Source organism: Aythya fuligula, chromosome 13 (assembly GCF_009819795.1).
Source record: "Aythya fuligula isolate bAytFul2 chromosome 13, bAytFul2.pri, whole genome shotgun sequence".
In the NCBI taxonomy this organism is placed as follows: Eukaryota; Metazoa; Chordata; class Aves; order Anseriformes; family Anatidae; genus Aythya; species Aythya fuligula.
The window spans coordinates 8689367-8715144 of NC_045571.1; the positions used below are offsets into that span (position 1 = coordinate 8689367).

Sequence of the window (25778 nt, forward strand, 5' to 3'; positions counted from 1 at the left end):
CAAACTCTCTCTGCTGGGAAGCCAGTAATACATGAGGGGCAGCCACATTTCGTGTGTGTGATGCATACTGAATTAAAAACTATGTCAACCTGTTTCATCTTTGGGGAAAGGCTACGGAAAGAAAGAAATATATATATATATTTATATATGTATAAGCAAATGACACTAAAGCCTAAAAGATCACAAAGGCAATAAAACTAAGGGTTGTTTTTCATACATATTCCTTATGAAGGAGTGGAAAATTTACACAAGCATTTGGGAATATCCTGACCAGTCACCTGTCCTGCTTTATACTGGGCCAAAGGCTTCCTGAGGAAGGTATTTAGGACATTAGGACATTACTGGTAGAGAGAGGACTGATAAGTTCATAGGTATGTATTTGATTATCACGTTTCAGTACTTCGAAAACTTCTCTGCATCAAAGAGATTCCAAATATTTTTCTCTGTAGGGAAAACAAATAAGTAAATAGATTAAATAAATAAATAAATAAATAGAAGCTTTCAGTGATAGCCTAAAAACCTCCAAGAGAAAGTCAGCCTTCTTGGGGTGAGTATTACGGCAGAAACCATTTTACTCATGCAAATATTTTAGTAAATTTATTACCAGTGGCAAGTGCCCAGCACATATTTTTGGAGGAACAATGTGGCAGCATCTGCAGCGATGCCTCTGTCATACTAGAATTTATCTTGCTGCTGTACCAAAAAGTACTAGAAAGACATTTGAAAATACAGTGCACACACGCACGAGTTTCTTATTAAAAAGCTAGAGTTTATTCTGCAAAAAGCAGCCATTTCCGGGACCGTAATCTGAAAACACGATGTTCACCTTGTGGATTTTCTCCATGACAACAAATAATTCCCTGTGCTCGGCTGGGGAATGGGATGCATTCCATAGCCTCCCCTGGTAAAGAGCTATTCTTTTCCACATTAACAAGGAGGGGAAGGACAGACAGAAATAATATTCAATGAAAATGAATATAAAAAGTGCTTTGGAAGCTAATAGGGGTTGACTATAAACATTACAGCATATGTTTTCCTTTCCTAATTTGCTAACATTTGGGAACTGGTTACACAAAGAACATGATAGCAGCATGGACATTTTCTTTTTCTGTTGAGCTTTCCCATACTCTCTGTCTCCTGTACACTTCACATTTTTCAATATGTTTTCCTCATACTGTAGCTTTTATAACTAATAACACTCATATTCTTTGCTTAGAGCATTTAGAAGACAATAAAATATAGCAAATCATGATTGATGTACTTACTGCTCTAACCAATCTTGTGTAGGAGAAGTAAAACAACGCTCTGTTACACGGAGAAGGTACCGTGGTTCAAGAGCCTGTTTTAGGGGGAGAGCAATGAAGCTACCCCACATGAACCCACCACTGGCTTTCCATTTTAGCAAGTCTTACACATGCCTAAAATTAACCAGAGCCTACATGTATATGATAGTGTGTCAACATTGTCAAACCATTTGTCTCTCTGCTGGGTCCTGAGTCCCCAGCAGTTCACACTGTGCACACACTACTCCATTCCCAGGCTCCTCTCTGGAACAGGTCGGATACTTCCGTCCAAGGGGATCAGGATAATTTTCTTCAGAACCTACCTCAGGAAGATTATATGATCAAAAACTACCCTGAATTTGGCTCACACTGCACAGGACAGTCCTTCAATTCAAATTTTTTTTTTTTTTTTCTCAAGCACCTTCTTGTTCATTCTTGATGTTTTCAGGAACATGCAGCACAACTTCCTAAGGATCCTACTATAAAAACACCATTATGGGGGACTGCAACACAACAGTTCGGGTTTTCGTTAAGATTTGTTAAGGATAGGCTGTAACGGCAGCATGCAAAGAGAGAATTGTCAAAGCTTTGAAGTTTTGCCAAGCACATGTGATGCTGGGCTATGCACACACACATATATATTTTCACACACATATTTCCATGTAACTGTTCTACTGGACAGACCTATTGGTGGGTCAGCATCATGGAACTGCCAGAGCACTGTGGTCCAGCTCATCGGGAATGCTGGTGGAGGGGTGTTCAGAGCTGTACCTTTTGTCTGTTAGAGCTGAAGAGTCAGGCATCTTTCTTCTGCCGTTCTTGGTGACTACACTCATGACTCCATTGCCCTTTCTGTAGTATCAAGTCTCGTTGTGGACAGTATTGCCATGCAATACCTCCTGTTCTCAACAGCTTCTCATCCCCAGTGAGACGCACAGCCGTATCCCATTGATTTTATTTATTCAAAATGATACTTACTTGTAGCCATCTCCAGGGATGGCACATCTAATTTTCATGAGGGCCCCAAGAGATAGGAAGTATGCACTGAACTGTTAAATACAACATAACATCCTGGCAGTACAACTGTATAATATAAACAAAGGCACAATAAGTAATAAAAAGCTAATTCTTTTAAAAGTTACTAATACCAACATATAATTTCATCTTTGCAATTTAAAAAACATTGGCAACATTTCTCCAAGTAAATAACCAACTGTGTTTTGAAACTATTCACTGCTGGCACTTGTTTAAGGGAATCTGGTAATTTGTTCCATCCATCCTGAGCTTCACAAGCAAAAAAGCATGTCTTGAATTGCCTGTTTTCTTCTCTGAAACTTAGGGTTCACACCAAGAGGAGAACAGAACTATAATTTACAGTTACAAAACAAGACTGCACCTACCCTGAGGCGCTCCACTGTGCACATTTATACAACACATTACACCATCTCCTTTACGTTGCCAGATATAATCAATTCATGTTTTTTTCATACGAACAGCAGCAGTGAATTATGTAGTCACATGACAATGCTTTATCCATGTAATTTATTACAAAAAGCATTTAATTTCTGGAGCCACTTACACCAACCTAGTGAAAAAATAACATCTCCTAATTCAGCATCAGGAAAAATTAAATGGCTAAACTACAAAACATCTTGTTCTGTAGATTTAGCACAGAAAACTTTTATGTTGAGCACTACGTTTTAGACCCATGTAGCCAGTTTATAACCCACATCCTGACAATATGATGAAATTCAGTCTAAAAATCCTCCGGAATTTGAAAGCATCGACTTGTGCCAGAAGACACCAGCTTTAGTCTTAAAACAGGAGCATCAATTATCGGAAATAGCATATATGGGGAAATGAAGAAACCGGGATAGGCAACTCTTTTGAGCTTAAAGCCAAATTCTTTTGCATAAGCCATGATTCGCTTTCATTAAAATTGGACTCCAAGTTGCTACTCATTAAATACAAAGAAATGAAGCTATCACACACTGCTGTACAATACTCATTGAAATCGTTTACAAAAGCTGCTTTTTTTTTTTTGCCTTCAAAATCCAGACTCTGCCAGATCTCTTTTATTCTGCCACACAAGCAGTATTGCAGCATGGGTTTTCCTGAGGGGCTGTGTTTCTTTTTAGCGTTGTTTTCCTCTGACTTGATTCACTAACACCTCAACTGGAATGCCATTAAAGAACAGCAGTCTGAGGCTGAAGTGAAGATGCAGTGATTACCCAGAAAAGTTCAAACCTGCCCTTACAGAAGCTCTCCTTTTTCAGTATTATATTTTCTTAACCTGTGTGATGCTTGCTCTCGCTGCCAGCCCTCCGTATGTCCCCACTGAAGACTTGGTTCTCCCATAGAATATGAAGAACGCCCTCTCCCCTATAGCACGATTACCTTCCCAGAGCCTACATCAGAGACTGCAAATGTGCTGAGGACAATGATTATCTCGTTATTTTTGTCTTATGCAATGTCCAGGACAGTGGTGAAACTTCACAGTGAATATTGGCTGGACAGTCGTAGGTTGATACCTTGATCGGCATTCAGCAAGCCCTGGATGGCCAGAAAAGTTCACACTGAAGCCCGATCATCATATCGTCTAGTTTGGCATTCCGTTTTTTTTATAAGGCCAATAGCTTAGCATGTTTGCCAAGAATAAACCATAGGCTCTCACCTGTAACAGAGAGGGAGAGTCCTTGCTGCCTCTCACACTCAACCCTTTAATTCTTTTGTCTTACAGAAAGACCTAAGCGATCACCTGAAACCCCACCATACTGCCTGGCATTCATTGCAGAAATTTTAGTCTTTGGAAAAGAACATACAGTTTAGTCTTGATTTTGTTCTCCTCACTTGTGCCTTGAAGCAGATCTGTTCCTACATCTGTGTGTCCTGTAAATCATGCCAACACTACCCTTTGATCCACTCCTGCAAAGCCAACAGGTATAGCAAAAATGTACGTATGTTATAGAAGATGTTTTGATACAACATACACTTTTTTTGGCATGTCAGCCTTACCCAAATAAGCCAGCTTCAAGAAGAAAACTGAAGCCAAAACTAGCTGAGCTTTTTTTTAATCTGCCTTAAGGTATGGAGGCTCCAGAGTATTTCTGGTAGACAGATTCCCACTGTCACATGCATGCATTTGATTGCTCATTTCCCAGCTCATTCTTTCTTACAAAGCTAATGTGGCTGAGGTTGGAAACGTTAAACACTCAGAACCGCCACTAAGACATATGACAGCTGGAGGTGATGCTTGGTCCCTGTGGGTCCCCTGTGTGGGACCAAACCTCCTTCAGGATTGCTTTCCATGCCTATATTTTTAAAAACCATCCATTAAAAAACTACACTGACACAGACTAACTCCTAATAACTGGGCAGATAACCACCAGAGTCCATAAACTTCCTGCCTCCAAACATTATGTCTCGCTTCTCCTGCCCCCGGAAAGCTAGTTAAAAGGCCAGAAAAGCACTAAAAGCAGTAAGTTTGGTGCTCCAGCATTTGAAAATTGCGTATCTACATTACTAGACAATGACATGCATTGTCTTTGTTGCTTCTAGCTGGCCAAAAAGGAATAGCAAACTGTTCATTAGTAATAGTTTATCAGGGGTCATATGAGCAATCTGGAATAAACTTGGAGCAACCCCAAGAAAAGACCACCCAGTAGACCCATGGCTGCTAGTCAGCTCTGAGCAGTTAGTGCTATTTGCAACTCCAGCTGGTGTCAAACAGTGACAATTACCAGTTATCATACAAAGTCAAACTGGAATAAACCTGCCAAAGAAAACTATTTTTTTAAAATTTTTTCCAGTACAACATGCCATTTATTATCATGTTTGAGCAATTACCAAACGGAGTTGTTGATCTCACTTTGCTGATGGGATGCAAAGGCTAGATGCAGTAACGTGGCTTTCTTTTTGAAGATTAACTTGTGTATTAAGTGAAAGACACTATAAAATGACAATGCTGCTCAAAAGGAGACAGAATGATACATTTAGTGAAATTCCCAGTCTAAGCCTTTTCAAAGAGAACAAGCAGTTAGTATAACATTCCTAAGGGTTCCTGTATCCTTTCAAACATGATAGCTTTCTTGTAGTTTACACTTATCACATTAAGAAAAATGGTAATGAGGAGATTATGACAACTTCCTTTAAAAGCAACAATAACTCAATTGCCAAGGAAAAAAGAAGAGTGATAAATATTTTCATGGAAAGAAGCCTCCAGTGAATGGCTCAGTGCTGAAGCTGTGTTGTTTTTTCCTGAACTCAGGAACAACAAGAGGCTGCTCTTCAAAAAATAAAATAAAAAATCCAAGCACCAGTTTTCATTTCATTGGTAAAACACTCCTTTTTCAGATAAACTGGCAGCTCAGGTCTCTTATTGAATAGATTAGGGACTCAAGAGGTTAGAAACGATAAAATACAGGAACAAGTGGGAAGGGATTAATTGGCTAAATTAAAAAAAAAAAAAAAAACACTACTGGGACTGTTTTGCTACAAACCAAACACCAAGTCTTTTTTTCTGAAGCTCAGGAGAATATTGTTAAAGGTTACTGTACCTTGGGGTGTGGGATGCAAACATATTCTTTAACAGGATATACTCATGGAAAAGAAATTCATGGACTACAAAGCCTAAAGGGGCCTTTAACACTCAGTGCTTGTGTAATAAATTCCAGCGGAAGATCTCAAAGCATTCCTTACAAGAGGCAGTACCCCAACTTTCCAGATTGGCTCCAGTAGAGGAAATCTTTAAAGAAGAGCTGTAAATTGTTGAAAACAGGGTTTCTAGTGACCTCGCTCCAGGAGCCCTGGTAAGCAAAAGAGTAACACTTACAGCCAGCGGAATAAACAGGGCATGCAGAATGTTGAACAAACCCAAACCTGGGCACCTAACTCTGAACCTCACATTCATGTTTGTAGTCAGTTTTTATCTCTTGCCTCTGAACAATGGTCAACAAACACCTGGATGCTTTGAACTAATAAAACCATCTTCCTTCCTAATACTACAGGCTGACATTTTCTTCAGCTGACTTTTTGCAAGGCTGGGTGCCTGGATGACTGCTTTTAAATCAAAAAGAAATGTGAGAAATTCCTTGGGAAAAAAAAAAATATATATATATAGATATATGTACATACAGCATTCTGGTCAGATTCTCTAGCTATCCAAAGAAATTGTTACACAGCTGACATAAATCAATGTGGCAGGATCTACAGGCTAATTAAACAAATGTGACAATTTTAATGTGACAATTTGAAAACGCTCAAAAGTGCCTCCCATCCACAGTGTGCATTCTTCTCAAATGCTTATTAAAAGCCATGTACTGTATTAAGAAATTGAAAGGAACTTACATATTCAATAAAAAACACAATTATAAGTACAATTTGAAATATATAGCTCAAATAGATTGGAAGTTCATGAGGTTTCTCAGAACATTAAATTCAATGACACACTTTCCTTAAAGAAATGTTAGAAATTCTCTATAGAAATGGATAAGCCTCAGTAACAGTATAATTTTAAATATCTGATTGAGCCTGGCTTTTGCACAGTTAAAACACCAATAATTCCAACTGAAGACCTCTGTGCATCTTGCTAGGAACTAATTTAACTTTCTTGTGCAATGACAGTGTGGGGGAGGTCCTGCTTCCCCATTTCACTGAAGGAGCATCTCAATGTTATACAGAAAGGTTAAAGGTATAATGTTTTATCGGAGTATATATAGTCAAACATTCATCGAGAGGATGTTCAAAGAGATGGAAAGATGGACCATATCAGTCTTTCACTGGCAGGGGTGAAGTGGTGTGCTCTGCAGACTTTGCCAGCTGAAACAATCTCCACGAGTATGAAGGAAGACATCTTCAGAAAGCTGACTATGCTGCAGAAATGTCTTAAAACCTACAGATTAATAGCAAATAGCAAAGAAATAAGTTACTCCTATATTAAAAAGGTGACATCCAGAGTCATGGCCTTCCTATGTTGGTTTTGCAAACCCCACGGAAGCTGGCAAAGCCAACAGCGTATCACCATAGCACTCCTCCAAAGGAGAAGTCCACCTGCTCATCCAGGGGGGTCTCTCCAGAGCTAAGAAATACATTTTGGCCTGTGTCTCAAATGATGTCTGTGGTCTTGACTAAGAAGAAGAGATCAGGAGTGACTTGGGTTAAATTTAGACTGCAGTAGGTAAAGGAAATGGCAACAAAAATCCTGGATATCTGCTATAACAGAGTACTTCCCATCCATTTAATCTAAGATCAACAATGAGATTCAAAACTTTAACTTCAGGACTACTCCAAGTGTTTTCTTCCCTGTCCTGTTTCCTTCACCTTCCTGTCTAGCCTTATCCTACACTTCTGTTTCTGTCGGCTAACCACAAATGCATAATTTAGCCTCCATGAGCCCCACCAGCTTCTTCAGCAGTGCTGACTTACGGGAGGCCTCCCACCCAGCCCTTAGATCTGCAGATTTGCCCCTAGGCAAATGAGATAAAGGGCTCAAAGAAGACACTACAGGCTTTGTCATTTCACACCAAAATTGTTTCTAAAGCATGCACTCATTCCAGAAAGCCTAACTCGATTTTAATATGTTTTCAATGTCTTCATTCTGTGCCTAGAGCAATTTGTTATGTAGAGTACACATTATTAATCTACTTAAATGAAAGGTAACATTGCTAGCAGTTTAAACACTCAATGCCCATATTTAACCATGTTTCATTTTGACAGGACAAGATGAAATAACAGAAATGATTAATCTGAGACCAGAGGAATATTCTACTACCTATATTTCAAAATAGGACTTGATTTTTGTGCCTAATACTTTGGCAATAAGATGTGTAAGAGGAGCATACTAGCTTCAGGTGGCTTTTCTGCTTGACCTCACTGGATGCCGTGCCAATATTTGTTGTTCCTGCTCATTTCAGAATCTGCAGCAGTACTCCAGGACAGGCACACAGAAGGTTCTGAAGTTCCTTATCATGTTTTTAAATAACATAAATTAATGCAGCCCACAAGGTCCTTGAGGGAGGATACCCAGTACAGATAGAGCCAAACACTAAAGCAGTGCAGAAGTGCTTAATATTTTCCATTGAGTTCACCAGTTTGGTCCTTTTTTTTTTTCTTCATGGGAGCATACAAAAGGTCAAACTTCATCGGAAATCCAGAGTCCTCGGGTCTGTTTTCTCTCGCCCTTTAACTCAAAGATAAAGGAGTTACTCTTTATTTACAATGATGAAAAGGGACAGGAAGTCAGGTCCCATGGGTCCACAAATCTGAAGTAGAAATCTTATGGCTCTGTAGTTCTATGATACTTACCAAACTACAAGGTCCCATCAAATGTTTTTCCCACTTTTTTTTTTTTTTTTTTTGTCTTTTTCACTCCTAGTTATTTCTGGAATTACAAAAGTTGGAAGTATTTGAAAAGGTAGCACATGAAGTTACCAAAGTAACTTTTAAGTGCCGCAGATTCTAAGTGCCACCTGATCTTCTGCAGAAGCTGTGAAACTTACCATCATCTTTGCCTCCAAGACAGTGACTGTGCTTGAATCATTCTCTTGTTCTGGTCTGAGTTTTTGAATGTTATTTTTTATATTTTCATCATAACAGAGCACTGAATCAGAGTGAACACGTTCAGTGTGTAACGTGCTGCCATACATATTGGATTATTTTTGAGGTGATTGTCAATGAAGAAGAGAAACTAGAAGTGCTTGGGTTCGGTGCAAGAGATGCTGGAGACCTTGGACAGCAGGAGAGAATTAATGGGTTTGCATTTAGTAGAAGGAGATGACAGTCCTTTCATTCTCTGCAGGAGCAACAACACATGTCCAGATGTCTGCAGTGTCAGTTCACTTTAGAGTAATTTTAATAGCAATGGTAAATCTGGCAGTGATAGCAGAATTATGTAATACTACCGAAATCAGTGATATTTCAATTTGGCACTACAAAAAATATGATAAAATATTATGCTTAAGGAGATAAGAAAATGGAATACTGAGTTTGACATAGGAGTCTGCAGCCTCCTTCTCCTTTCCTGAATACCTTTTGTCATATATGCATTATTTTTTTTTTTGTTACAGTGCGGACATGCTGCAATAGACCCACATAATGATCAGATTTTACATTTTGAAGTTCTTCACTAAATAATTTCTTTAACACTGCTATGAAAATAAACCCTTTTTCCTGCAGGCTGGAATCAGATCCTGCTTGTCTGTTCTGACAAAGGTCTAATCTTTTGCTGCCTTACATCTTGAAGAGGCACTTACCCTATACCATACAGGTGCAAAATACCACCTTTCGAATACAGAAACACTGCACACCCACGTGCATTTGTCAGATCAGTCAACCTTTTCTTTCCACCCCATCCCCAACAGCATGAAGCCTGCTTTGCATTGATCTGGCAGTACAAAGTGGGTTTCTAATATGCATCTACATCACAAGTGAACTCCTCGCACACCCTGCCTGTGCCATGCCAGCAGTGCAGCTGTGGCTCACAAAACCTACCGAAGGAGCTAAGTACTTGAGCACTGACTCATGCCAACCTCCTACTCAGCTAGCTTAAAGTTAGCTCTGATGTTTCTACATTATGTACCTCAAGTTAATACAGACAGCCTGGGGATAATGCTTCTGAGATGCCTTTCTCATGGGTGACATCATCATGCTGTCACTATGACAGTGGACGGTTTTCAATAATCCTGTGCTGCTGTGTTTGGGTGCAACTTGCGGTGGCCAAGATGAACCTCCATGCTGAGGGCCTGCTCTAGGCTGGGAGGACCTAAAGGCTTCCAGATCCCAAAGAACCTTTTGCTCTTTAAGACTATACCGGGCTGTCTTCAAATGACTTCAAGTATTGATCTCAGTGTGCCTGTGCATATACGGCTAGACAATGCAAAAAAATGCTGGGAAAAAGCTTCTTTTGACCTTCCTGGAATCGTTGATGAACACTTATGGTAGCACTGAGATGAGAACTGAGCTGCTCATTGACTGATCCAGGAAAGAGCTGCTCCAAAGAACTACTCAGCATTTCCATTTTTCTGGAGTAGAAATGCATCGAGAGGGTCATCAGAGCAAAGGACTGGTTGCTGCTCTCGCGTATGCATAAAGTAATGTGGGATAACTCCTTTTTATTTTATAACAACATCAGCAACATAGATGGAGTTGCTGCCAATTCATACCAGTGTGGGAGGAAGAAGAATTTAATGAACTCAAATGAGATCAGAGGTCAGTGGAATTACCCCTTGATTTATTTCGGTGTAAGAGCAGAAACTGTTTCTGCATCCATTCAGAAAATGCTGGTAAAAAGCTGAAAAAGCACTGGCTTGGCAATTGCTAAGAAATTAATAGTTTTTATCCATCCAAATCTTTCTGTGCATAAGCAATGTCTAAAGAAAAAAGAAATAAAAGCTACACTTGTAACCCATTGCCTTTTTCAAAGCAGGCTATTACCTGTTCCTTGCACGCTTCCAAAGGCTGCATGCCAGACAAGGGACAAAGGCCACAGATACACATTTACACGTGGGTTAACTTTTCAATCCATTTTTTCATTTCAACAGAAATAATAAATCACCTTATCCTGGAGAAAGAAGCAGCTTGACACAAAACATACGGTGCCGGGCTATTTTTATAGCACACCTAAGACATATAGGGATTCATTTATTTACTCAGCTATTTAAAAGTGGCTACTCTTACTCATTCTCTGGACAGCTAAATGCCAGGTTGCTAAGTTACTGTTACTTGACATCATCTCCTCCCCAACGTGTTCCCACATTTGACAGGTTCACATGATTTACTAGGCCAGTCAGCTCGTTATTCACTTGTCCAATGACGTCTGGATAATCATTTTAAATTCACATCATGTCCTCCCCAGCAAGCCCCCAGATTCCACTTGAAAATATTTAAACTGCTTGTCAGCTACTAAGTGCATTTGTAACCACACCGGACAGCATACCTGTATTTTTCAAATTACAATTATTATAATTATGTTTAGCAACGTTCTTCAATGTCGGTTTGCATTTTAGAAGAGAAAACAATTACTGAGGGGCAAATAATGGGCTATATCTGTTACAGTCTAATTTTGCCCTGTGAACAGCTCACCTCAGCTATGGATGATACATATTAAATCCATTAGTGCTTTCAATTGGCATGAGGAAGGTAATACTACACATAATTTACCCAGTCAAGGGCATTCTCACCTGCTGATCAATTTACATATTCTCCAATGTCATTAGACAGGAGCTAGTCATCAGAAGAATAGAGGACCATACAAATTATAGACTTTGCTCATTTGACTCCAGTCTTTTTTATTCTAATTACAGTCTAAATTATATCTAGGATTTGTTTTACTTCCAGACTAGAAAGCTTTTAATTAATATCACAGCTGTCCACATACCATCAGAAGTCCACCAAGTTACTTGATGCCTTACTACAGCGAATATGTACCTACAAGAATTCTTTTGTTCCTCTAAGCAGGGACAGATTTTCAGACAGAAGTGCCTGCCCAGATGGTTAGCAACACAGACACGATAGCTTCATGTACACAGACCACAGCCTCACTTCCGCAGGATTACATCTAAACAACTGCCCAAACACCTAACCCAAATTTTCAATTCATACTACAAGCCCTCAAGAAATTTTATTCAAAAGATTTCCTTTCTTTTCTTTGCAGTGCTGTATGCTTATCCCCTCTTCACCCAAAGGCAAAGCAATGCTAAGGGAGGTTCCTTCTGTGCTCTCTGTAGGCAGAAAAAGGGTCCTGCTAATTTGCACCCAGTGTCACACAGCCGTATACTACGCACACCCCTACGTCCGCATCAGCACACCTTCAAGTAATGTGCACCGACAGCAAGGCACAGATACAGAGCACTGATATAACCAGCACAAGTAACAGCTCTAGAATATTGGTTTAAAATGTCAGTTCTTCCTCCCCATCTGCACTTGGTATCACAACATTTCAATGAATTCATCTTTCAGTAGCTGCACATAGCAAGTGACAACTTAATTTAAATCTATATTAATAAAAGACGAGTTACGCACCCACTGTTGATTGCCTATCTTCCATGTTAGCCACATGTTCAAAACCATTATGTTGGTTTCAAAAATAAGCCACATTTGGAACAAAAAAAAAGTATACTGGCCATCATTCAGCTTCATCTTTTAATTTGGTGTTAGCAACCTGTGTTGGATGCAGAGCTCCTGTCCAATGTTTATAGCTTGGCCTTAGCTGTACAACCAAGATTTTAATTTATCTTATTGTATTTTGTTTTAATTTTTAACAACATTCTCAGCCATCCTTGTTAGAAAAGCAAAATCAACAGGAGACTGGACTGCCATTAACCTTTGGTTGTAATATCATGAACAGTCCTTAAAGCAGTTACACAAGATGACATAAGTGGCTAAGTGTTTCAGGAAATCTGCAGGACTGTGAAATTTTGTCTCTTAAGACTCAGGGGTCTGAGTGGACTCAAGACCTTTCCCCTCGCTCAGCTGGAAAGTTTTTACCATAAACCCAATTAAACACTGTTTTTTTTTTTTTTTTTTTTTTGGTTGGTTGGTTTGGCTTTTTTTTTTTTTTTTTTTAGGAGAAATAAAAAAGGCAGAGATTAGGAATTGCAAACCTCTACAATTACAGAAGCCATTAATCAAGTTCAGCTTGAAAAAAAGAGCTCTGTAAAATCAGAGGTCAGAGCTTAGCTTAGGTCCCTCTTGTAAAGTCTAGAAAAAAAAACCTGCAAGAGTTACTATGCCTTTCTGAGGGGTAAAACTGAATTAAGCCACTTAATTTCCTGACTAAAAAAAAAGGAAGAAAAGAAACCCAAACTTCAGGGCATGCAATGCCAGGGCAGTGTAGAAGCAGGCTCTTGGGGTACGCAGCTCAGCAGCAGACATGGTCGGGAGCAGAAATTGCCAGTCCTTGCCAGCTGCTTGCTAAGCAGCTGTAGAAGTGACACCGAGTACAATGGTGTCACTTTGGATTAAAAGCTGCGTACGTGAATGCGTAATGCAGCCAGATGTTTGGGGCTGAACTCTCTTTTCTGTTGCATGGTCGTGAGTGCTATTTCGCAAGCGATGTTGAGGCAGCAGTGAGTAAAATAAGCTCCATTTACTTCAAACTCAAACAGTTGGCCCGGAATGCACACTGTTACACCCCTACCTACCTACCTTTGGGACATCACTGCCTTGTAATCCTTCTTGTGTTTATCTCTGTGACATCTCTGACAGGGACAGAAATTATAATACATTTATTTTATTTTATTTTATTTTATTTTATTTTATTTTATTTTATTTTATTTTATTTTATTTTATTTTTAAACCTGGGGAAGATGCCACCGGAGAGCTAAGGCCCACATTCCCAAAGGCTTTTCAGAGCCTAAGTAAATGGCCAGAGTAAGCCAGAAAATATCTGTCAGGGCTGAGAACTTAATCCAGGTTCTCAAAGGAAAAATTGCTGCTGCAACCAGGGGCTGTCCTTTCAGCCTGAGTCTCCTGACACAGGTCTTCCACAGGAAGCCCACAGACTGGATTTTGACCACTGCTGAGCATCACCTTCTCTCTCTCTCTCTTTTTTTTTTTTTTTTTTTTTTTTTTTTTTTTTTTCCTGTGGCCTATCGAGTACAATATGATGCTCTGCGTGCAGCCAAAGCACATTTCCTACTAGCTTATTCTGCAGTATACATTTGACAAGAACAAAGCCATCGACAAAACTCAGGTACTTCTATAGCACGTGTGTTTCAGCACCACACAAAGCTGAAAGCCTGAAACGCTGCCATCAAAGGCAGCCGGTCGGAGCTGGGCCTTGCTCAGCCTTTGACGGGCAGCCACAGAAGCGGCTCTGTGATCAGCAGCTTTCGCACACCCAGGGTCTCGCTGGCAGCCTGCTTGCAGGCTGGTTACAAGGAGCCTGCAGATAGTCTGTCAGCGCCCAGAGCTGCCTGACGCCATGCCAATGCCACACTAGGCCGCCCTCACCGCATCGTGGCACTCAAAGCCCAGAAGTGCATGGGGCAAGGCAGCACGTGCCCCAGGCAAGCCGTGGCCGAGTGCCCACAGTGTGCCGAGCCCATCGCTGCTCTCTGCCATGGATGGCTTCATATGCTCCTCGAGAAGGCTTCTGGCTATGCCCACAGCTGTGGCCAACAGGTTTGAACCAAGTCTGGGTGGCAAGGTTGGGCAGCACCCGTACCCGGTAGTCAAGAAGGATCTGCCATGCTGTATACCTCTTACAGGTGCCCACTACTTGCCCTCTGCAGCTCCCGGAGTTGTGGAGACCTGCCAAATCCCTGCTCTGTCCTCCCCAAATCCCCCCGGGTTTAACAGTCTACTGATGGCGGGAGGTGCTGTCTGTGGCAGCAGGGACTCTGCAGTTGATCCAAACCCACTGAAGATGATACAAAGCCTTGTGCCAATCCCGGCAGGTTTCAGAAGGAAGCCTGGGAAATTCTGTCCCTGTTTGTTGACTCAAATTATAGTCGTGGGGTAGGAAACAGGATCACCTCCTCTTGATTAGAAAAAAGACATTTCTGCTTCCTGTGATTTATATGCACTGTTCCCACATTAAAACTGTCACCTGGATGATTGATTCCTGAAATTTGCTACATCACATTTCCTTTTGATGCTGCCTACTGAAAACAACTGCTTTCCCCAGCTAACAAGTCATTCATTACAACTATAGTAATGAGCCTAATTGAATTATATAAACAGAAGAAGATACTTTAAATGTACCAAGTATTTCGCGCTGCCTTTCAACATTTTTTTTTTTCCTTTTGCTCCCTTAGTGTTCTGTAAGTAATAAACTGCTGCTCACTTTGAATGCTGAAACTAAACTTTATTTATTTCCTCACATTCATTGCTGCTGGGTGTGCACACAGACACATATTCCTCTGTTACTACAGGTCTGCATGTGCATGCTCGCCTGCTGCTTCGACTTCTGCAGAAACACTGACAACTCATAAGGACATCAACACCACCCCGAGATAATGCATGTATACAAAACAGGAGCAAGTTTCCACACAAACAATTGTACTGAGGATTGCAATGAACACTGCAAAGCCTACTTCATTTTATGAGCAAGAATATGTCCATGTCTTTGTTAGCGTGTTTGACACAACTGCTGTACTTCTCTTCAGGTCTGGGTGAGTTTGCACCAATTGCTCTTATTGAAAAGTATATGGCCACCACAAATTCCCAATGAAATTTTATCCCCTCTACACTGAAACCATCAGGTGGGATGGGGTAACCCCAGGAAGGCAGTTCTAACAAATGGGAAACTCACACCATGAGGATAAAACCCTAAAACCCAGATAGGAACTGGTGGGTTGCAAACCTACACACAGACAAAATCCCGCTGATATCAGGGGACCCCATATTTGGGGTGTTTGGGGAAAAGCCCATCTTACTCTTAAGGTAAGGCAGATTTACACATATACAACTCATTGTCCACACTCCCTTTTTCTTGTTATATGTTCTTGCAATTAACTGCAAAAAACTGCTCGGTTTGCAGTGATTGTTTTCATTTTCTATCTTCAAGCACTAACCAGAGCTCCCAGCAAAGAAGGTCTTAACAAACCCATGAGTGCTGGGACACTGCAGTGGGGGGGAGGAAGGACAATTGTAGGCCAGTATAGGAGAATTAAGGCAACTCCACCTCAGGGCGGGAGAGAAATGCATTCTGGAGAGAAGACAGTCTGAGAGCTTAAAAAAAAGCACAGAAAGGGGTGTAAATGTTGACCAAGACAAGTTGCAGATGTACTGGGAGAAGGAATATTAGAACTGACCTTACCCAGTATGGAGCAGTCTGAGCCTACAAGACCATGTCTTTTTCATACAAACCCACTAAAGTGTTATTATTTAACTACGCTGTTAAAGACAGCCATATAACACTTCTCCATGAAAGATGAAATAAGAGCACTACAATTATTAAAAAGACACAAAAGCAAAGAGCATTACTCACCCGCAATATTTCTTCCACACAGCTGGAGTCATTGGGAAGGGTAACCTAGGTTTAAAGAAAAAAAGAAACGTTTAGTCAGGCACTGGATGCAAAGTTCAGTAGTTCAGTGGCTAACTATACAGGTGAAGAGCTAACAAGAAACTTCCTCTGTTTGAAGACTGCTGTATCCATGCTTGCTGCCTACCAAATTTTCCCGTTCAGATCAACAAAAATCATCAGCAGGACTCATTTTGACACTTGGGTTTTGTTTTGTTTTGTTTTTCTTTTGCAGTGCTTTGTGCTAGGAATGACACTTTTGAAGCAATAAAGTACTCTGATTTCCTCACAGTTGAGAACTGGCACAAGAATTGCCTGAAACTTCAGTAATTGAAGAAGATCCCACTGTTACTCCTATCAGCAACCTTCAGAGAGAAGACGAGGCTTGGTTTAACGTGCAGCAGGCTGCGGTGAAGGACAGAGGTGGTAACACTTAGGAGAAAGCTGTTATCATCAACTATCTTATCCTACAGTTTAATACGCTAACAGCCAAGACGGCTCTTAAAACTTGAACACATACTGTAGTAAAATACTGGTTGGACTATAAGGGCAGCTGCTGATTTTGTTGTCCCTCACTTCATTGGCCTGTTCCAGGTTAAGTATCATGTAAAGGCTGAACAGCACACAGGAACCCAGCTCAAGAGGCTTGACAGATATCCCTTCTCCCCTTAGAAAGACACATAATGCTGATGCGCACAACCAGACTCATGCACACACACAATGCTGCCCTTAACTTCTTCCAATTTAATATACTCATTTAAATGGTAGCTACAGCATTTGCCACAATCCCTCACTGCAAGGTTATTAAACAGCACAAAAGCTCTAAATACTGTGAACAATTATGTAAACAACTGACAGACATGACCTGTATGTGCAACCATTTTGCAGTATGTGCAGCTATTTACAATGGATTGCTATCATGGCCGTGGAGCAGGGGAGGAAGAGACAATATCTGGGGGGGAAGTACCAAAAAACAAGTATAAATATTGAGTAAGGCTTTTCCACCCCTTGGTGAGTAGCTTGGTGAAGGACACTCATGACTTTAATGAATCCATGTCATCCTAATCTGCTACAGAGCTTGACCAAAACATGACCATGTCTTTCCTCCTAGATTTCAACTAGCATTAATCTTCAAGAATGAATTCCTACAGCTACAAAAGTCAAAGACCAAGAAGATCTATTAGGTCACCACGTTCATTCCCTACTACTGTAGCACCCTTTCCCCATATTTTCTAGTACTGTGTCTAGTCTAACTCAAAAACTGTAGGGAAATGGATCTCCTATTCCTTCATTTAATAAAATGTGGAGTAGTGTTTTAATCTATTTGGCCCTTTTTTGTGATAACTAGTTAAAGCTCTGCTTTCAGAGTCACCTCAGCCTGTCTGTAGAGCCCTTCTAACTACTTACTTCCCTTTTCACTTACACCATGCATAGATATGTAGTATTATAGTCTGCTTTTTCTGAATATTGTATGTTCAACTTTTAGCTTCTTTCCCAATAAGATTTTCCATTCCCTTGGCTTATTTCTCCACTGTTCTCTGAATTTCCAACAGTTCATCAATATCTAGAAAAAGATGTCGTGAAGTGAACATGACCACCCTGGAGGAATATCAGTGATTGTCAGCAAGTACAGATTATCATTTTCCATAATGCCATTTAAAAACACTCATCCAAAGAAAGAAAGAGACTTATCTTTTGTCCCAGTTTCTACTCTACTCAAATTCTACCCAACAACCCTAGGCTGAAAGCTTCCAGTGTACGGTCAGCATTAACTGCCATAGGCATGGACTCCTCCTTCATACTGCATTTCTTGGTATTCCAGCACTTCATTGTCCCTCCTTTGATACACTCAATTAAATTTTCCTTAAATCACTTCTTTTTCCTCTCAATGTCTCTAAGTTCTTTGCTAATCTGTGTTTTCCATACCTCATACATAACTTCCCTTTCAGAGAGGAATACAGTTAAATAAAATATCCCTCAGATTAGCAAACATGGGTATTACTGCAATGTGTAGTGGGATAACAGAAGTACATATGTCTCTAATACACTCCTGATATTTTTTCATTGAAAAATTAGTATGTTGGAATATGAGAAAACAAAACAAGTATTCCCCCAACAATCTCACAGCATACACACCAACCACAAAATCTCTCACAGCAGTAACAGGAGCAGCTCAAAATCCAGCTGAGTTGGTCAGACTGGGAAAAATGAGAGCAGCAGAGGTACAGCAGCCCTCTCTTTACATCTCTCTCCTCCCTCCTGTTACACGTGCCATTTTCAATGGTTAGCCCCAACACTGTGTGTATTCCTTTGTTTAAAAATGTCATAATTGTGCCACGGCCTGAACACAGGGCAGACCACGCTCTTACTTGCTTCACAGAGCTCTCCCAACCCACAGCCCTGTTTAAGTTTATGTTACTCCAGAACTAATGATGATGATAATAATAAACATACCATTCTACTTTAATAAAGCCCACTATATATTATGCAATCACAACCAGCTTCTGCTGGCAGCACTTGCTAATAACTTTAAATGTTCATGCATCAATTTAATTGTGTTAATGGCAAAGAAGATTTTAATGGCTTGACAGAACTTTTGTTCCCTTTGGCACTGCTTTGTTTTGAATCACTGGTATTAAAGTAATGCAAGATGTCAAAGTGCTGTGATTGTCATATAGGGAGATCCAAGTAGGAGCTAGCACAAAGAAGAAAACACTTAGATTGATGCAAACATTAAAAGAATAATTATTACAACATGGCTATCAGAGAGAAGATCAATGTAAGAGTCTTTCAGTACGTTACTATTAATGGAGTTCTCAAGAAATTAGACCATTTTTCTAAATCCATGCTGCAGTTGCACATTCGAAGAGACTTGAAAGACGCAGGCCTATTAGAGACTTAGAAAACCCCGGGGAAAAAAAAAAAAAGGAAAAAGCAACCTTCCAACCTTTCAAAGTATGAATCAAAAATTGCAGGTTAATCGCCTATAAACATTTGCATTCAGCAAACAAGTGCAAGCAGGCCCACAAGGCCCACCACAGACTGATCATGAGAGAGTGAACCACAGTAAATGGTGTATTCATCACCTACCCAACCACTAGTGCTATAACAAATTGTTTGTATAATTGCCATATTCATCCAGGAGTTTAATCAAGATTGGACATCCCATGCTACTACTTTCCTAATTTAATAAAAATTGAGCTGTTAGAAAATATTATGTGATTTTCCACCCTCTCTCTTTGTTAGCTTTCATCAGTTACCAGATTCCAGTCAGAGGACCAGAACTTTCATTTCTGCATGCTTTTGGTGCTTCTCGTCCCATGTGAGCAGTGTGGTCTAACCCAGCCAAAAGGACAGGTTCCAGGATTTTTGCCTCCGTATGACTGAGCAGTTACACCTCACATCATGAGCTCCCCTCTCAGCCAGCACGAGCTCCGGATTGAAGAACAGTTAATATTACATAAGCTGCAGATCTAAGTCCTGAGGTAATGTAACTTCAATCAAAACAAAAAGATTTCATAACAGCTACATGCTGCACTGAACTTATCTTTCAATTTCATTTTAATCTGGCAAAACTCTTTTGCATCAAAATGCTTCATGTTTGCTTTTAGATATTGCTTCCAGGCTTAAAAAGGGGAAAAGAAAAAAAAAAAAAAAAAAGAAAAGAAAAAAAGAAGGAAAGAAAGAAAAGGTCAGATGGTCAAAATCTACCAGCTAGCATTATAAGGCTCTCTTCACATTTCAGTCTCATAAGAGAAAGAACAGAACTTAAATGACGTGGAACCAAAGGCTTAATGTATGGCTTGGACGGCTCAGTGCTAAACTTTAAAGAGAGGGAAGGAGGGCAGAAATATAAGAGTGAGGGCATAATAGCTTTAGTGTTATGCAGATCAAGTGACATTGGGTGAATGGTTACAATATCTGATGAGTCATGTTGATCTAACCTTCCATTTATTCATTCATCAGTTCCTTGACCACTCTTACCTCCTGGACAATTTATAACCTGCATGAGATCAGATTTTGTTTTTGTGGCCACAGAAAAGTCACATAAGGTCTCTTTTCTCTTTTTCTTTTCTGTCTGCATTTTACACCAGACAGCAGGCATTTCTTGAAAATGTTAGCAACAAAATCTTCCAAAAGACATAACAGAAAAGTCTTAAAACTTCAAATGTGGTGCTGAAAAGCAGAAATGAATCATGCCTTTGCCAGAACTGACTGACCACATTTTCATCTGAATAAACTGTTTGGGAATAATCCCTCTGGCTCTAGTGGTGCACAACTGGCATTCAACAAGTAACCTCTTGTTCTTATCTTTGTTTTATCGGAAAGACAAATGTAGCATGTTATGTGATTGTAGGAATCCACTCCCACCTCCTGCATATATGAACACCTATGTGCTTGTACATCACGAGCTCCACTTGCACTGTCACTTTCTTTATCAAAGGACCCATTCTGACTCTGGGCAGATGAAGCTCACAGTGCTGTTTACTCCTTTGAACAAAAATTGATTTTTCACTTGCTAGTAAGAAAAGATCCTGTGCATGAGCCTTGATTGATCATTTCCAGTGTGTGCCACACAGTATTAAGAAGAAAACACTTAGAAAACCAGAAGCAGCAAAAACAGGTCTGTCAGCAGAACCTCATCCTACAAATGCCTTCAACTCCTGCCAGGCTTCCGAGGAACAGACAGTACTTGTTTTTGTTTTGTTTTTTTTTTTTTTTAAATATATTTTTACAGGTAGGACAGCTTTCCTCTGATGGCTATCAGTACCTGCTTGCGTGTTCAGGGTTCGTTTCCCCTCTTTAGTCATTCCCTACATCTTTTCTAGACTTACCCTTTTTCAGATAGCCACCTGCCCCTCAGCTGTGATCTGGCTATCTGTTTCTCCTCCTGAGGAAGACTGTTTCACATTTACTTGAAGTTAACTTCATACCACTGCACAGAGCCCACTGTTCTCATCTCCTTGGGTTTTACAATTCATGCTTTTGTCTGCTTCCTGCCTTGTTAATATTTTGTCCCCAAAGGGTCATTCATGTTAAAGACACCTGAAATAGATGTCAAGCTAATCTCACTTGCTGGATGGATCTTGGCTCTTCCTTACTAACATTAGTGCAAATGGGTATGAATGGGAGCAGCAAAAGAGCAAGGAATGAATATTGCAGCCTAAATGGTACTTTTTTTTTTGGATGTATTTGATATTCATGAGGTTATCACCAACATATATTAGTACTGTATGTTTGGGCTCTGGAGGAAACTGAATGAAGTCAAACATGGTGCTATTAAAAAAAGAGAAAATAGCTCCTTTGGTATTCAAATACATATATGTGTTTTTCACAGGGTTATTAATTCTCAAGGGAGTCATTTGTGGGCTCCAAATAATGTATATTCACTGTTTTCCTTCAGTACCTCCACCATCCTGGAACCAAAGTACCATGAGAAGACTACGTTTCCCATTATTTCAACCCAAAAAATATCTCCTGGGGCTTATTAAAAGGTCTGTGAAAATATATACTTTGTATATATAAAGAAATTAAGAGAGAAAGAAAAACTATTGCCTAAAACAAAATACAGAGAGCTGCTCCTCTGTTCCACCTAATACAAACACTGCACTGTGAAGAGGTTGTGTGTGTCAAACAGGCATTTACTGGGGAACCTGGGAACAAGGAAAAGTTTTAAGGAGTGGACCAAGTTAATTCATGTATTGAGGCAGGACCGCCTGGCCTGCAGTCAGTGCTGCTTTTTCAGTGCTAGATGGAGAAGTATGTGCCTCTTCCCTCAAGTAAAGCACATTTAGCTAGGAAAAATAACTTACTAGTGTGGTCCAAACTGTGACTGAATCAGACTCCTGCTTACTTTAGTGAACTTCCCTTAAAGGCCTCTAGTTGAGAAGCCAGAACTGCCCACAATGGGTACCTTCAGCTTTATACAAAAGCCAATGACTCCAACACACTCCCCTGCAGTCCCTTAAGTAAAAAAGGTGCCGCTACACCAACCTGGGGCACAGAGGTGCTACCCCACAATCTGGAAGGCATTACAGGTCCCTACAATGAGCTCAGCTTACAACAACCTCCCAGTCGGAGCAACCTCAACTGCAAGGACAACATTTTTTCTTTGGCATTTAGTTCTGCAACAGCAACCTTTAAGCTGGGCTGACCTGGATGTGACGATTATATTTTCCATGTTCTTCCCACTGCGCGTTGTATTTAGCCCATTTTTTCTTTCTCATTTCTTTGATGTTGTCTTTTAAAAATACTATTTCAATGTGGATCAGCATGAAATAGTCTCCATGAAAGCACAATATGCTGATGTTCAATTTAAACTCAATGGTTCTCCATTATTTTCATGCAGCAAATTGCCAAACTCTATTAGAGAGAGAAACCTGATAAAGTGATCTCTCACTTCAGGGTCTCCTGGGAGTAAGGCTGCATGTTTTACTTATGGAATATTCTGAATGCAGTATTTTAGAGGCTTGCCGTGATGGTAATACCAGAGTAACCGGTAATGTCGGTATTCAGCCAGGTCCAGCAAAAGTGCCATTTGCAGTACGTTTGATTTGTGACCAAAATATTGACTGCTTGCATTGAGGCTGGCGCATCCTATTTAATATTGACAAAGAACAAACAAATTGGGAACAGTCTTCCTTCCTTCCTTCCTTTCTCTCTCTCTTGTTCTCTTTCCTCAGTTTCCCCTCTCTTCCTCCCTCTCGTTCTCTTTCTCCATCCCATCCTCCTCCACCCTCCAATGACTGCAAGTACTCATTTACTTATATAATGTAAGTACCTTCTCTTATGTACCTTATTCTAGGAGCGGTTACCTTATATGTTTCCATTAAATTGATGATAAAAAGCACACTGACCTAAAACGCCACTGTGCACTTGTCCACTTTAAACATCAAAGCCTGCCTAGCAGACTATGCAACCCTCTGGTGTGGTGAGATATATGGTGTGGCAGAAATAAAGATCAAGTGTCTGCTTCTTGTCTTACTTCTACCAGTGTGAATGAAATCTAACTCCTCTGAAGACAGTGAGGCAGCTCAAGTACAAAAGGAGTGTGAAGTGAGTTTGGCTTCCAAGTCTATTTGCTCTCAGTTATAGTAATGTAAATGAGAAGCTGTATTTATTCTCAGCGTAACCCTTTGAGTAGAACCTCTTGGAAATCATTCAAAATCCCTCGACTCTACAGACACAACCGTCTAAATTTAATACAGCTTGGAACTGGATCTCTTTTAAATCTATTTTACATTAGTGTAATTTAGGGCCTATTCCCCGCGCAGGCCAGGCAGAGAGCAAGCAGAACCAGGCAGCGTTGTGTGACGTGGCTGAAGTAGCAGCGAAGCCGTCGGGTCAGGCTGTGGCACTTGTGACACTAAAGCTCCACTGATGTCAGTGTGGTTGCATCAGTGTAACCTGAAGCATTATCTGACCTCGTGAATTCAGACTATAGCATTTCTTCTGGGCTTTTAAAGAGGAACCTTTTTAAGCATCTATTTACATTTGACAGCATCTCTCCCGTGGCTGCAGGAGCACAGCGGGCAGCTGTGCTGGTTATCTGCTCCACTTCATTTTTTTAACCAGGTATGAATATCCTCATGGAAAAGCCTTCTCCTGGGTTTAATTTGTACAGCAGTTTGCACAGTTGCAAGGCCAATGCTGGGGCCCAAATTAATTGCTCAAAGCTTGTTCGCAAATTGCTGGTTTTCCTACGGCCCTCCACCACAGCCACAACTTGCAAATCGCATCCTCAGCGCGGCTTTTCAAACCAGAAGGCCAGAACTGAAAGGGCAAGGACACGGTCTTGCCCAGGGGGGGAACACGGCAAATGTATTTTGAAATATCTTCAAGTTGAACTAACAGCATGCCTTTTAGCACAACTAGTCCACACGTATTCTTTTCTTACATAAACTTCAATCAAATAAATGAAGTTCCTATGTGAAATAAAAGCCATTTTCCTTTTATTAAGAACAACAAAATAGCACAAGTGATGATTAAGACTTTATTGGGATCTGATCCAAACCCAGACTACATTAAGAGTCAGATCTTATGCTCATTAAATACTAAAACATGATTATCCCAACTGCCACCGAACGTCGTGGTTATCATACAAAAAGGGAGGTAAAATAATGCTTTTTGGACAGCACAGAACTTAGAACAGAGAAAATCTGATTTTGAATGGGATCTTTATGACCTCCCTTTTAGTTACATTTCTAATTAAAATGCTTTGATCTATTAATGCCAAGGGACGCTGCTAAATGTATTCAATACAGAAGTCGCATACTTTTCCTGAGCTCCCAAAATCTCTCAGATCTGTATGCACTTACGTTATGTGCAGTTAAACTGCTCGCTAAAATGAAAAGATATCTAAGAATAACTCACTTCCATTAGATTTATAAATCACATTAATTAATTCTACATCTCCAGTGGTGTGGAGACCAAACTCTAATGCGAGATCTAATTAAAGAAAAGGGGGAAAAAAATTGGAATTGAAACACAGAAGTAACTGTTTAGCCTCAAATTAATGAGGCGCTATGCTAAGCAAGAATGTCCATAAATCCCTAATGAGGATTTTAAACACATTAAAACTTCCTAATACAAAGTGTTTGCCTTCCTTTTACCCAATAACAAATAAGCCAATAATTTTCTGCCTCTAAATGACACTATTAACTGTCATGGCATGTTTTATTTGACAAACCCTCCATTCAAATACAGTAAAACCAATTAATTTGCCTGCTGTGAAATGTGTTTCTTGATAGCTTTTATGTGATTTTTCTTCTCAAAGAAATGTAAATAGGAGGTCAATGTAGGTGCCTGATTTTGCTTAAAAATATGCCGCAATAACTATAGATTTTCTAGTCAGTTTGCATTTCAAATGAATTGAAAGATAACCTCCATTTTCAGGTCATCAATCACATAATGGTCTCCTGATAAGTAAACAGTTACAGAGTAATAGTTTTATTACTAGGGAAATGGTCCCATATTTGAGCTGTGATAGTTGCAAAATTACCACTTTGTTCCGTTATAAATAATGGTTGGCAATCCCGGTGCTTGGCCTGCCTGCTTCCCTTATCAGCTGCCGAGGGCTGCTCCGGCACCCAGCGCCGTCAGCCCAGCCAAGTGCCCTGGTGCTGAGGGTTTTCTTTCTTCGTGTGTCGCAGCTGAACTCCGATTATTTCAACTGCGAGTGTGGCGATGTGTTACCTTTTTTTTTTTTTTTTTTGTCAGAAAAATCTATAGAACAAATAAAAGATAATTCTGCGGTTTCAGTGTTCCCCTGGGCCCCACTTAATAGATCTCGGTTAGCAGAGAAAAGCAAGACCGTGTTACCGCTGCTCCACAATTACGGCGTCTCTGAAGCTCTGAAGCTCCTCTAAGGTTTTGTTACTGGGATGATCAGCCTACTAAAAAGTACACATTTTATACTTCAGAAATACGCTGTTTTTCGGTCTGTGCCCACTACGTGAACTGAGCTGCATTGTAAATCGAAGGCAAAATAGAGGATAATGCATGGCATGCCATGCTTTATGGGGCCTAAC

The 25778-nt window shown here is 40.2% G+C and overlaps 1 protein-coding gene across 4 annotated transcripts in view; it reads right to left on the minus strand.

Moving 5' to 3' along the window:
* The window catches only part of AFF2 (AF4/FMR2 family member 2), a 334331-nt gene that overhangs the window by 138260 nt on the left and 170293 nt on the right, over positions 1-25778 (minus strand). For all 4 annotated transcript variants that reach the window (XM_032196112.1, XM_032196111.1, XM_032196109.1 and 1 more), the window contains exon 4: positions 16213-16257. In XM_032196112.1, coding sequence (XP_032052003.1) covers positions 16213-16257 — 45 coding nt within the window. The remainder of the gene's footprint in view (positions 1-16212; positions 16258-25778) is intronic.